A 15,521-nucleotide genomic window follows, 5' to 3' on the forward strand; every position below is an offset into this window, starting at 1 on the left:
AATAATTCTTATTTGCCAGCTAACCTTCGTGAGAAGTGTACGAAGTACCTTACTTGAATAATTCTTCCCGGGCGCGTCTTTCTGCGGGGACCACGCGTCTTTCCGCGTCCCTTTGTCCAGCATGATTGTCAGCTTCCTCTTCAACATGGTTATGTGCTTCTTATTCCATGGTGGTTTCTTCAGAGAAGTGTGTTCTCTTAATCCACGTCGAAGGGGCAGCTGACCTCCGTGTACGAAGTACAAGAATGATCGAAAAAGTACATGAAGGTAGAGAAGAGTAGGCGGCTAAGAGAGCCTGTCTGGAAACACCTGTTCGCGGTCTTCTGGACGGAGCAGACAATTTTTGGTGCAAAGAAGTTACGCCAGTTAATTCGGTCAGACGTGTTGTGAAAGAATTACCTTTATATAACCTTCAATTCTAATATACAGTTTACTTCTGTCTAATTTGTATTTACTTGCAGTGATCAATTATGTCGTTGTTAAGATAATTATATTTTGATTTCACAATAGTTATGTTCATACCCTGACCCGACGCCAACGCCGAGGTCCAAATAGGATAAAAAAGTCCCAATCCATAGGTTGGCCTCCCCACGTAATCGACCTCCTTCTAAGAAATCGGATTTGACATAGAGTCCACCCTAAGGAAGTTGGGAACGAAGGTTAGCTGGCAGATAAGAATTATTCAAATAACTAACTGCCCCTAAAATCTCTCAACCCACTTCCAGGAGCCATATCTCAACTTTCCTTAGATAAAGGGACAGTCCTCCTTAAAAGGTGGAGCTACTCCGAAGGTGGTTATTGAATCACCACTATCAATACAGTAACACCCCTCAGGTATCTCTAAGTTGCAATATTCTCCAAACTTGGTTAGACTCTTTCTCGTTCAGACGTTGGACCAGGAACAAGGAGTCCAGCCCACTATTCTCCGGTTACCCACCGTAAGAAGTTATATAGTCTCATTTTGTCCAGTATGAATAATTACATTACATTACCTGCAGTAGTGGTATTTTCCAACAAATACTTATAGTATTTAATAGTGAAACGGATGTAAACTAATTAAGAAATTATTGAAATTTAACAATGATAGTTATTTCATTATAAACACAAATTAAAAATATGTATCCCAGCGTAAATATAGCAAAATATATTTTATTCTTGAACCATATTATTTAATATGCAGTTTGATATTCTTAAAATATTATGAAAAAATATATTTTAAAGTTTACTTTTAAACTGGTTATTATTTTTCTTTTGTGATTTTGTAGCCAATGGTATAAATTGATGGTGCTGAAAACTGAACCGGATCGAACGGTTCAACTCGTTTAAGAAATTACAGTATACAGTGATGCCAATAAGTACAGCACCCCTTTTTTTTCTTTGAGAATATGTACTTCATAAGATTTTTTAAAGGATTTAAAGTTATATTTTTTACGATTGAAGTTTTATTTTGTTATATGTAATTTCTAGAAAGTTTATTTAATTGAAAATTTATTGAATTTAAATATTAAAAGACTTAATTTTTTATAAATTTATCTTCTATATAAGTAAACAGTTTGAATCCTAGTTGAACCACAGTTAGACTATTAAATTGTTGAACCGGTCATTCTATTAATTCATTGACCGGTTCGATTTTTGCAACCTTGTATAAAATATATAATGAAATATGATCATACATTGCGAATAAATTAAACTACAAACATATTAACAGAAAAATATAATGATGGTTGATTATAGTTGCCAAGTTTGTTGTAAAAAAATTATTTGTTTATAACAATATGATCCTAATATATGAAAAATTATATGGTTAAAGAAGAAAATAAATAAATAACGTCGGTTGCAAATTTAAGCAAAAATATTATTGGGACTAAGCCCAGAGAAAGATACAGCATCCCAATCTATTCTTCTTGAATGAATAACCCAGCTTCAAAAAATTTTATTGGACTTGAAATAAAAATGGCCCAAACATTTAACCACATTAATTAACATAATGTACTATTTATCATATTAATCACTTTTACATGTTAAAGCCTGCTGTTTCTGCTTCGGTCAGACTTGTTATTTTTTGGGAAACATCTTTACAAGCGTCCAACAGCCATCTACTCCACTTTGCTTTAGTATGAAAGAAAAATTTTTCCTTTCATCACGGTAGCACTGCCCTCTCCAAAAATGCTATTCACTTCCATTGTCCTAGCTTTTTACTTTTTCATCAAATAATGCTCGTTTTTTCCGCAAATACAGCTTTTGTTTATTCACTTTCTTTGGGAAACGACATATTTTTATTTTATTTTTACAGAAAAGTATTTAACCTACTGGGATTCAATCAAGTACAATAGAACCTTTTTGCTACATGTACAATTGTACATTACATCAAAACTTGAACTTATAGCCATATTTTCTCTCTTATGCACATGCAAATAATGACAATTTTTAATTTAGATGTGGAAGGAGGAACGGCGTAGGACGCAGTTATAGAGTGTATAGATACTTTACGCAGTTGTGGTGTCAGGAACAAAAATCGGACCGTCTAATTTTTTAAACACAAATCGGAGGGTTCGATTACTTTCGCCAAAATTTAAATTTTCTCTTCCACACTAATCGGACTATCTAATTAGTAAGCTTAATTTTTTTACAAAGAAATCGAATGGTCTGATTTCTTCATTTTTTATTTAAAAAAAAACTGTCCCACATACATATCTAGTACCCACATTCTCCACAACAATACATAACACACATACTTCTCATATCCAAAAAAAATAGCCAGAATGTAAAATTTATACTACTGTCCTATTGAATTTTCTTAGTTTTTGGCTACGTATCAATCTTCATCTTCTAATTGTACAAAAACTATTTTCTTCTATTGCTGTGATTGATGATTAATTTTCTCTTGATTATATTTGCCAAATAGATTGTATTGGTTTTTATTTTTCTTCTCTCTTTTTTTCCCAACCCAACTAAAAAAAAGGTTGAAATCCTTTCCGATATCCTTTTCTATTAGTCCATACATTTACCAGATTTGAATAAGAACACGTGTGAAATGAAAGATAATAGACTATAACAAATTCTATTGATGCCGTAAAAAGAAATTTTGCTTTAAAAAAGTAGTGTGATGTTAATAATTAACTAGAAGCTAACAAATTAGTGGCTAAGAGTACCATTTGTAAACACACAAAAACAATCAACAAAATACAGAAATTTGAGTAGTTAGCTAGACATTTTTCTCAATAACTAAAGAAAGCTAGAATTATCCACTTGATTGAATTGTCAATTTACAAACTAAACCATCACACCAAATACTTAACAAGAAAAGGGTAAATCCGTAAATAAAAAGATCATCCACTCTGCACTCTGACAATCATTGTCTGAGGAAATTCGCTAGTTAACTCAAAGACACAAACATCACCAACCGCTAAATTGTTCTCTCTTCTAAATCTGAGCCACCCACTTTGCAATTTGTGTTTGCGATATCTGGCCCTTCCTCTCCAAGTTTTGTAGCACACAGTCCAAGCTCTATTACCCACAATCATGCGAATCGGTCCTTCCTCCAAATGCTTCCTTTCAAACGTTGCTGGTATTGCCTACAAAAACGTTACATGTTTTCCAATGATTAATGTGGTTAGTTTCAAATGAGTGAAAGACAACATAACACAAAACAACAATCCATAAACTACTTACCACGCATGTTGACCCAACATATGATTCTTGAATTCGAATCTTGAAACTGGGATTCCTATTGCTCCCATTAACTTCAATTATCAAAATAGATTAATATGAAAAAGACATATACTAATTAAAAATGATAAATAATATGGTGAAAAAAGTGAAAGCTGCTCTCAGCAAAGTACCTATACAAATTTACATAAATTTTTTCAGCATTTAATACAATAGAGAACTAGAGATGATTCTAGTGGGAGTAGTAATTTTAGAAAAATATCGAAATTGGTAAAATGAAAAAAAAGAAGATAAATTGATCTAATTTTATATTTGAACCATACAATATAATCAAATACCAAAACATTATATAGATAATCACAAAAGAGTCACTTAAGTTTTGTTTTGATCTTGAGTCTTAAAGTAAAAGATTAAGATAATAATTTCTTTTTAAGTTATGAACTAGCTCTTATTATATTTTACCTTTGTTGGTCTTCTTTCTCTTGAAGTGTTCTTGAACAAACTCATCATCATCATCATCATCATCATCATCATCATCATCATCATCATCGTTCTCAGTTTCATCAACATCTTTGTTATTCTCAACATCATACTCCTTATAATAAGCTACCCTTAAAGTAGTGGTATCATATACTTTGACTTCAAAACGAGACATTCCATTGTAGTCAAAAGTCAACAACCACTCGTAACTCAAACCACACAACTCCACAACCTTTTTCCAACCTTGTTCCAACCAAATATTTTCTCCTCTTTTGGTCCAATTCACTTTCCTTTCAACACCATAAGGTAACACCAACTTTATAGGGTTTGAGATTCTTTTCCAATATTCATTTGCACCTTTAGGAACCATCTATAACAATAAAATAAAAATAAACATAGTTAATAACTATATATGTCACAATTCACATACATGGGAGATAATTAATTGGAATCTATTTCTTATCAGTTATGCCACATACATTTTTTAGCTTCTTCCTTTTAACAAAAATTAACATATGCATATGTAACTTTAGAATGTTTAAAGTATCATGTTTAAGAAATTTTAAAACATGAATTTGCACACGAAAATAACAATTATAATTAAATCAACATGATATTCAATCGCATAAAAGTGCAATTAACCCTAACAATATTTAAATTAAAAAAAAGGAATAGTAATTACCAGCTTTTGGTGAAACTTGTTGTGAACAAGAACCTGAAAGAAACATATTTGATGATGAGGAGGCATTATCTCAGAATCATTCATAGGATATATTTTGACTTCAAAGCAAGACCGTCTTTTATAGTCAAAAGTCAAAAATTGAGAATGTTCTAAGCCAAAATCTTTCACAACTTGTTCCCAACCTTCTTCCAACCAAATTTCATCTTCATTCTTTTGAATCCAATATACTCTTTGTTTAAGAGTGTTTGGTAGCTTTAACACTATAGGATTTGATACTCCTCTCCAATATTCTTTCACAAAAGCTTTAGGAATTTTCTGTAATCAAAGCAAGCATGTAAATAATAACTAATTAATATTATCTGTATATTATGAATGGGAACAGAGAATAATATAAAATTAACAAGGGAAAAAAGAAAAAGAAAACTTACCAACTCATGCTGAAAGCTTTGAACAAGAATTTTAAAAAAACCTCTTTCATATAAAGTCATTGTAAGTAGTAAAAAAGAAGAAGTAAAAGAAGCTAGGTTGAGCTGAAGAAGAAGAAGAAGAAGAAGCAGCGAGAGGTTGAGCTGAAGAATCAGAAGACGAAGAAGAAGATCCAAATCTTCTTTTCTCTTTGCTTTAATTTTCTCTCATTCTTTTTCTCTCATATGTTAATTTTTGTTAAAAGGAAGAAGCTAAAAAATGTATGTGGCATAACTGATAAGAAATAGATTCCAATTAATTATCTCCTATGTATGTGAATTGTGACATATATAGTTATTAACTATGTTTATTTTTATTTTATTGTTATAGATGGTTCCTAAATGTGCAAATGAATATTGGAAAAGAATGTCAAACCCTATAAAGTTGGTGTTACCTTATGGTGTTGAGAGGAAAGTGAATTGGACCAAAAGAGGAGAAAATATTTGGTTGGAACAAAGTTGGGAAAAGGTTGTGGAGTTGTGTGGTTTGAGTTACGAGTGGTTGTTGACTTTTGACTACAATGGAATGTCTCGTTTTGAAGTCAAAGTATATGATACCAATACTTTAAGGGTAGCTTATTATAAGGAGTATGATGTTGAGAATAACAAAGATGTTGATGATGATGATGATGATGATGAGTTTGTTCAAGAACACTTCAAGAGAAAGAAGACCAACACAGGTAAAATATAATAAGAGCTAGTTCATAACTTAAAAAGAATGAGAGAAAATTAAAGCAAAGAGAAAAGAATATTTGGATCTTCTTCTTCGTCTTCTGGATCTCTTCTTCTGGATTCTTCAGCTCAACCTCTAGCTGCTTCTTCTTCTTTAAAAATAAAAAAGTGTGATGACTCAATCGGTTTAGCCATACTTAATTAAAGTTCAACATAAAATCATGGCAGTGCATCAATTGGAAGATAGAGAATGATGACGGAGACAAGGGCCATGCATTGATGATGAATTTCTTCATCAGATTCAGATCTTTATTAATTGTGTACCATACTACCATTACACAACAACTACTCCTCCAAATCAAATACTATAAATTGAATCGAAACAATTAAATTGACAGCTTGATTCATACCATCACCAACCCTAGTTTGGAAAATTTTGAGAAATTATGATGTTCAGCCTTATAATGTAGTAAACTGTGATGCATTTATTCCAGCTAAACATACACTTCGATTTTTATTTTTTATTTTATTTTATTTTTTTTTGTCTTTAGATTTGAAATGTTGGACACCAGGCTAAGCAAGACTTGTTCATTAATTCTTCTTGCTTGATCTTGCTGACACCATCACATACACCACAACATGTGATAAATAAATTCACAAATTTGCAAAATTTTTTCTTATGTATAAATACTTATTAGTGCAATTATTATTATTAAAATTCGATTACCAGAGTTTGATCAATTGCGAATCATGTCACCGAAAATGTGCATTTGGTTGCAGAACAAAAGTTTTGCAACTTTGCAAGATGTACACCTTTTTTCCTTTTTTCTTTTGTCTCTTTTCATCGAAATTGTATATGACGTAGTCTGATTTTATTGAAAAATATTCATTGGTTATTGAAACTAGGCTCTTAATAAATTTTGGATGAAAATTTTAGGATAATTTACGTGAAAAAATAGTTTAAGGTTTGAAATTGCATAAATGTCCTAAATCATTTGTTACACTTCTGTTTTAAACACTTTGATGTAAATCGAATCAATTTGATTAGATTTACATGCAAATCAAATCAAATGAATCTGATTCAGCATGTTGAGTAGTAAATTGAATTAAATTGATTTGATTTACTACTTATATAATTTATTAATATTTTTTACACTATCCCTTTTCCGTCAACGCTTTTCAAAAATAAGTTAACTTTTTAAAAAAAATCAATTACATTATATTTTTTTTTTTACCAAATTTGTAATTTTTTTATCATCATCAATCCCCTGAAAAAAAGTGTGTTGTTAGTCTCTGCATCTATTTGATTTTTCTTCTCTGGACCTGCAGCTAGCTGTTTTAGCCTACTACAAATATATACACGTCATTAATGGCATCAACATCATATAATCACTTTAGTTATACGCCAGTCATGATTTCCATATAAATCACCATCTAATTTTAGAAGTTAAATGTCACTTTTGTTTTTGATATTAAAGTGGTAATGTTGTTTTTTTGAAAAGTATACTGTTCTCAAATATGGAATCATTTAATTAAAGAAATAGAAATCAGATCGTTTAATTTGTTAGAGATATAATTTGTAGAGATACAGAAATTAGATCGTTCGATTTGTGATAGATATAGAAATTAGACGGTCTAATTTATGTCAAAAAAATTAAAAAATTTTGAGATACTTTTTATTTGTGTGTCTTCCACAATTTTAAAAAACACAAAAAACTTACAATATTAAGGGCAAAAAACCGAAATAAACCAAGGAGCACTTGAAATTACCTAAATCCGCCAAATCAAAAATCTTCACCTGTATCCACCAGGACCAATTATTATGTAATTCGAATCAATAAGATTCGAATTATGATCTCAAGTAATTCGAATTGATTTCATTCGAATTATATGCATGCAAGAGTTAAAGTAATTCGAATCAATATGATTCGAATTACTATGAAGGTAAGAACATAAGGTAATTCGAATGAACTTGTGTCGAAATATATATGAAGAATTCGAGTCTTATTAATTCGAATTACTAGGTTAGTTTGTGTTTCAACATAATTCGAAACAAATTGTTTCGAATTATAAGTAACAAATTCGAGTTTAGTTAGTTCGAATTACTAGGCTAGGTTGTGATAATTCGAAACAAATTATTTCGAATTATATATATATAGCACGAACCAGGGCTATATATATATGCTGTGAACTCATGATGCTGTGAACAAAGTGGGGAGATGGCTAGTGAGGAGAGTTTCCTAGTGTTGGTACATTATAGAGGGTCGATTAAGAGAAAAACTCGATCCGGGGTGAAGTTCACTGATAAGGATCCACTATGTATTATCGTGACGCCAACAACCACCTACGATGCTCTTGTTAGCTGTGTGCTGGATAAGCTTGGTCTCGAAGGAGTTAAAAGGGTCAAGAAGTTTTATTACCGCATTCCAACAGCGGTGCTCCATGACACCGTGAAGTTTGATTGTTCCACAATCGGCAGTAACGAGGACTTGCAGGTTATGTTTCTTTGTCGTAGGCAGTTTCCCGAGGTAAGGACACCAGAGTTGTTGGCTAAGTTGGTTGATGTGGTATCTAGCTCGGGAGGTTCAAACCGGAATGCGAATACTATAGCCGCAGTTGCCGGGTCGAGCTCGAGACCTGCTGTTGCTTCGTCCTCTGCTCCTGTGTATGAGCCACCAATGCAGCCTGTTGCGTCCCCTTCGTTTGCCGTCGATCTGGGCGGGAATGTTGGAGATGAGGTTCGGCATGGGGAACATATTCCCACCGAGGTACATTGTCCCACACCGGCTGGTGTTGGTGATGGTTTGTTTGATGATCCAGATGACGATGACGTGGAGCCGGATTTGATCGCTGATGAAAGCGGCGATGATGTTGGAACTACTGTTCCGAGAAGGGCTACAGGTGGATCTAGTTCTGGCACACAGCAGTATCCACCCCATTTTTCCTCGTTGGAGCTGGATGCCATGCGGCAGGACGAAAATGCTCTGCTGCCCTCAGGATTTGGCGCTAGAGATACCGAGGGGTCTGCCGGTGTGAACGAGTTTCAGGTTGGCCAACAATTTCAGGATAAAGATGAGGCGCTGTTCAATGTGAAGACGTACAGTATCCGCCGAGGGGTCCAGTACAAGGTCGTTGAGTCTGATTATCGGAGGTATGTGGGAAAGTGTTCTGAATTTGGGAATGGGTGCACATGGCTCATTCGGATGAGTCTCCGACAGCGGACAAAGTACATACCATAACATCAAATAACATAACTACAACGTACATACCATAACAAAGATAACCAACCAATAAGGTAGACAACATAAATATAAATATAACAACATGACATACACCACTATCCATAAATCATCTAAATAGGTGCGATCCAGTGCCGCAACGGCGTGGCACCCGTGTCCGGAAACTCCTCCGTATAAGTGGCTCCTCATCCTCAATAGACTCGTCGCTGTCATCCGGAACTGGCTGTATCGGGCTCACACGCGCAGAATGCACGGGTCTGGATGATGACGGGCCGGCAACTGAATGTGACCCAACAGTCTGGACCGATGCTGGGGTCCCACCCATGGCAAAAGGATGCGGGGGAGCTACCGTGGCAGGCTCGTTCAGATCCGTGCAGTTGACTGCGAATTTCTGCACCTGGTTTTCGGGAGGTAAAACACCGAGCAACTCATGGAACCACTGCCAAGCAGGTCTCCCACCCTCAATATAAAGGTGGAAGTCTGTCAGGCAACCACTAACGTAATCTCCGTCCACTGGCAACCCCAGCTGGTATGCGACGTCCTGAAGAGTGATGGTGCACTCTCCGAAAGGCATGTGGAAGGTGTGCGTCTCAGGCCGCCACCTCTCGACGAATGCGCTGACTAGGGGCTCAGTTCATTCTCCCTTGGTACGTACAGGGTCTCGTTAGGTTCTAAGACTTGTGATTGTGGATACTTCCAAGCACTTCATTTTCCCTGTCCACACGCACTGGCATGTTGTGCTTATTCACGACTTACATGGCAGCCCTACGTCCACGAGGTCTATCGCCTGAGTTCCGTTTTCGGTGTCTATCAGATGGGATTTACACCACCCATTACAGAGGGTTTCTGGCCACCTTATGCAGGGCCAACCGTTATACCGGATCCGAATATGAGGCGTGCGCGGGAGGGTCGTCCTAGATCCACAAGAATCCGCACCAACATGGATGAAGCAGATCCGAACCGGCCAAAGAGATGTGGCCTCTGCAGGCAGCCAGGTCACACCAGGCGTAGTTGTCCACAAGGCGCAGGCCCCAGCGGGACTGCTGGAAATCAATAGGAGATTTCTTAATCTATTAGCACTTGTCTTCTACGTAAGTTAGCAATTTGCACTAACCCCTTAAGAAAACAATTTGCACAAACCCCTTAAGAAAACCAATTTCAAATACCACTAACAAAAACCACTGGCCTAAACCGCTTGCTTAAACCGCTAACACTAAAATAAACCGCTATAACAAGACCATTAACAAAACCCACTACCATACACCACCAACTCAAAAAACCCCCTAAACCGCTAACCATCACTAAAACCACTATCCAAAACAATTAGCACAAACCGCTTAAAAAAACCAACTTCAAATACCACTAACAAAACCCAATAGCCTAAACCGCTTGCTTAAACCGCTAACACTAAAATAAACCGCTATAAAAAACCATTAACAATAAACCACTAGCCTGCACCACTCTCCTAAACCACTATCCTAAACCACTAACAGTAACATAAACCATTATCAAAAACCATTAACAAATACCGTTATCATAAAACGCTAAACCATAAACCACTAACCTCGTCGTTGATGACACCGGCGATGTGCGCAACTCCATCCAAACGATAAAGCCTTCCCGGATCGTCCCCCATCGACAAAAAAAGGCGATCTCCTCTTACTCGTACGAAAGGTTGGTCGTTTTCTCTGGGATTTGGTGGGGTTAGAGAAAGACAAACTGATTCGAATGAACTTGGTTCGAACTCCTTTTATAGCCGAAACAGTTGTAATTCGAATCAACTTGATTCGAATTACTATGGAAATCTGTTTTAACCCTAATTCGAATCAACTTGATTCGAACCTCTCTATCATAAACTTCTCCTAGTAATTCGAGTTAACTAAGTTCGAAATAGGTTATGTAAATTCGAAACGTATTGATTCGAATTACATGATTTTTTGGATAACTATAATTCGAATCATATTGATTCGAATTACGTTCATTTGTTGCATGGAGATAATTCGAATTATATCAATTCGAATTACTTGAGAGTATAATTCGAATCTTATTGATTCGAATTATATAATAATTCGTCCTGGTTGATTCAGGTTTGAATTTCTGGTTTGGCTGATTTCGGTAATTTTGATCTCTCCTTGGTATATATGGGTTTTTTGCCCCAATATTAAAATATATCATTTTTATTTCCATAAAAAAAAGAGCCGTTAAATGTACCATCCCAACAAAGCTTTTTCCATCTTTAGTTGTTTTATGATTAAGATATGGAGTGTATAAGTATTTTACGTATTAGCAGCAAAAATTGGACCATCCGATTTTTGAGAACACAAATCGGACCCTCCAATTTGTGTCTAAAAAATAAAAAAAATTGGAGTACACAAAATTTTACTATTAGAATAAACGAGTAATTTTATCTTATATAATAAATGAGTAATTGTAAATATTATGTGCATAAAATTATAAATATTAAATTAAATATAGTAAGTACATTAATGCACAATAAAAATAAATAAATACATGATAGATTGAAATATGAACTTTAAAAAAGTTTTGCACATTTTTCTAATTATATATTATAATGTCACTAAAAATATAACGTATATAAAATACCTATATCTAATTAAATATTAATATATAATAAACTAATAATTAAATTCAACTCAGAGAAAAATAAGTAAAGTTAGGGTTTATGATTTGTAACAGATAAAGACATGTTTTATTAGAATTTAGTGGATGTAGAAATGGGAATAGAATGGGCTGGTGATGGTTTTGAAGAGGAGCTATCTTTGTGTTTGAATGACATCCACAAAGGCCCACTATTGAAAAAATGAGAAGCATGGCAAAGGATGAGTGCTATTGTAACACAAAATGTTAATTATATGTCACGCTCTTAATATTTGCGGCTATGACACATTTCTAGAACACAAAAAGCAAAGGCCCTACCATTACGTACTAAGAGAGAACAATTCCATTATATACAATATATACTAAGTGGTATTCCAATAGGAATAATTTATAGAAAAATAATAAAAAATTCTAACTTATCCTTCTATCTATTTTTTTTTAATTTTTAAATTATATACATATACTTATTTAAGAACTAAAAAATAATTAAAAAAATGAATTAGAACTCCCACTTAAAATTCTAGTTTATATGATAATGCATACCCACAAAATTTACTGAAGTTAATAATTTCTTTTTAAACAGACGAAGTATCTTACTTTTGAGTTTTGAGTATATTAACTAATTTTAAGAGAGGATTAATCGCTTTTGTTGAACTACACTCTTTGGTTTTAATCACTTTTAATAAGTTAAAAGTAACATTATTAAATATAGTCGCTATTAAGCACGGATATTATGTTGGGGAGTCATTTAGATAAAGATGTCTAAAACGTCTTTTTTTAAAAATGTTTTTAATTAATTAAAATTTAACACATATAATTGATTAAGTCGTGTTATTTTTGTCAAAATTAGGTTAGACAAATTAATTTAACCGAAAAAATAGTAAATCAAATATTGTAATTATAAAAAATAATATTAATTTAGATCAATTCAAGATTTGATTTACTATATTTTTAATTAAATTAATTTGTCTGACCTAATTATAATGGCAGAGAAGTAAAGGACTAGAATTTAAGATTTTCAAAATTAATATATATAATAAGAGTATTTTAGTCATTTTTTATAATAAGGATATTGTAGTCATTTTCTATAAAAAATAATATTAATTTAGACTAAGTCAAGATTTGATTCACTATTTTTTCGATCAAATTAATTTATTTGGTCTAATTTTGACAAAAATAACATGGTTTAATCGATTATGTGTTAAATTTTAGTTACTAGAAAACATCTTTAAAAAAAGACGTTTTAGACGTCTTTATTTAAGTGGCTCCAATTATGTTGAGGTATAGTGTTTGCATATTGGACATATTTTGCTCACGATTTTTAATTTATTGACCACTTATCCGATACACGTGTCTGTGATATCTAAATGTGTCTTAATAAAAAATAAATATTTTACACGTTTGAACACATCTAAATACATCACGTGTTAAGCATGTTTTTAATTTTATTCTTAACATATATTTTTAAAATAAGTTTAAAAATAATATATATTATTATTTATTAAAATAAAAATATTTTAAATATTTTATATAATTAAAAAAATATATTAAAAATAATTAAAAATTATTTTATATTTTAATATTAATAAAATATTAAAATATTATTATAATTATTTAAAAAATACTTTATATTTTATATGTTAGAATATAATTAGGACCAATTAGGATCAATTAGTATTATTTGGTATATCTGAATATTTATTATAGGAGATTACATCTTTATTATTACGATTCTCTTGGTACCTATAAATATCCTTTTATATTGTATCATTCCAGACAATTTGAACAGACAACTTGAATAAACAACTTGAATACACTTAATAATACACAAATCATTTCTCCATTTTAGTCTCTTATTTCTAACATGGTATCAGAGCCATGGTATCTTCCTTGAAGATGATAGGTTGTTTTCCTTGCCGTGAAATTACCGTAGTTTTTGCATTTTTTCATGCCATTTTCCCTTATCTTTAGTTACTCAATTGATACTTTTTTATCTCATCGACTAGTTTGTTCTCTCTGTCTTTTTTCCGAGTCGAATGATCAAATACCATTATCATCCGTTGCTTATCTATTCTCTTGAAGAAATCATATAGTTTTCGCTCTCTTTCGGCAGTTTCGTCTGCGTTCTCTTGTGGCAGTTCCATCTACGTTCTCTTCTCTAGTGGCAGTTCCGTCTGCATTCTCTCGTAGCAGTTCCATCTGCGCTTACTTCCGGCAGTTTTGTATGCACTTCCTTTAGACAAGCGGCAGTTCCGTCTGCGCTTCCTTCAAACTAGCGGCAGTTCCATCTGTACTTCAGACACAGTTCCATCTGCGTTTTCTTCCGACAGTTCCATCTGTACCCGTTTTATCAGTTTATGCAGTTTTTTTTTCTCTTTATTAGTTTTAAATAAGTTTCAAGCTCAAGTTGTCACTTGAGTTTGAGGGAGAATGTTAGAATATAATTACGACTAATTAGGATTAATTAGTATTATTTGGTATATCTGAATATTTATTATAAGAGATTACGTCTTTATTATTACGATTCTCTTAATATCTATAAATACCCTTTTATATTGTATCATTCCAGATAACTTGAACAGACAATTTAAATACTCCCAAACATTTTTCCTATTGCTTCCTCTTCCCTTTCCTATTACTTTCTCTTCCTTTTCTAACATATTATTGTTACGGCCTGGCCCAAAACTCCTACGGGTCGGCCCGACCCAAACACCACCCGACCCGGACACGCGTCCTGCAACCAACCCGGACACACGTCCAGGACAGCTCATATACGGCTGTAGGGTAGCGTTCCTGAGAAAGTGGGCCTGTCCTCATCGGGCCCACTACTGACAGTATATAAGGGGAAGACTTGCTCTTCCCCTAAAGTACGTCACACATCACATCACCCTTTTTTGCCTGCACATTTACTGACAAGAGCGTTGGAGTGTCTTTGCAGGTGGCACCCCCCTTTCTTACACGAAGTGCTCGGGTCCTTGCACACCCCTGACCGGCAGTCCACGACCCGACGAGCCCCTACTATCTCCCAGGATCTTCACCCGAACCGACCGGTAACCGACACACCAAACATTGGCGCCGTCTGTGGGGACTCGTCCATGGACTTCGTACTCCAAGCCGAAAGTCCGTAACCCGACAAGCCCCTACCATCACACAGGATTTCGATCCGAACCGTCTGGTAACCGACTTACCGAACAATTATATATACTACGTTCATAAATCTTATAAAATTTTTGTATTTATGTGTCTCGTATCGTGTTGTATCCTTATGCATCATAACACAGCAGTGAGTGATGACCGATTAACTAGCACGTTGAGGGTCAAGTTTAGTGAACATTGCAGGCCGTAGGCAAATATTCTAATAAAGTAATAATACTTTTCGGCTATTGGCATCAACTAATATTATTGGAATTAAATTACAGTATATTCTATTATTTTAGTAGTTAATGACATGGGTGGCGAAGAATAAGAATAATAAGATTGTGAGAATGAGAGGTGAAAAAGGTTAGTGCACCCGTGAAGTGGGTCGGCAATGGTGGGGATGGCACTCACGAGACCAAACAGTGTGAGGAAGTGAGTCCTCCAATCAAGCTTAACCTCTATGGGTCCTATATGTCTCCTTAACCCATTAAATATACTCCGTTTTGTACATGCGGTAATGTGAAATTTACATTGACCATGGATTAATTCTTAATTAGT

The 15,521-nt window shown here is 34.0% G+C and overlaps 1 protein-coding gene across 1 annotated transcript; it reads right to left on the minus strand.

The window, feature by feature from the left end:
- LOC107638073 (B3 domain-containing protein At5g18090-like) lies at nt 3,193-6,548 on the minus strand. Its single transcript, XM_016341248.2, has 5 exons — nt 5,260-6,548; nt 4,832-5,146; nt 4,132-4,519; nt 3,673-3,743; nt 3,193-3,575 (listed from the first exon to the last, which is right to left on the minus strand). The coding sequence occupies exons 1-5, from the start codon at nt 5,317-5,319 to the stop codon at nt 3,330-3,332; spliced, it is 1,080 nt and encodes a 359-aa protein (XP_016196734.2). The 5' UTR covers nt 5,320-6,548; the 3' UTR covers nt 3,193-3,329.

The sequence above is a fragment of the Arachis ipaensis genome, chromosome B04, assembly GCF_000816755.2.
Source record: "Arachis ipaensis cultivar K30076 chromosome B04, Araip1.1, whole genome shotgun sequence".
Lineage (NCBI taxonomy): Eukaryota > Viridiplantae > Streptophyta > Magnoliopsida > Fabales > Fabaceae > Arachis > Arachis ipaensis.

Excerpts from the sequence above, each read along its gene's own strand:
- LOC107638073 (XM_016341248.2), bottom strand. The coding sequence starts at position 5,319 with ATGACTTTATATGAAAGAGGTTTTTTTAAAATTCTTGTTCAAAGCTTT. Across the intron at positions 5,147-5,259 it reads AAAGCTTTCAGCATGAGTTG|AAAATTCCTAAAGCTTTTGT; the intron begins GTAAGTTTTCTT and ends CTTTGATTACAG. Across the intron at positions 4,520-4,831 it reads ACAAGTTTCACCAAAAGCTG|ATGGTTCCTAAAGGTGCAAA; the intron begins GTAATTACTATT and ends TTATTGTTATAG.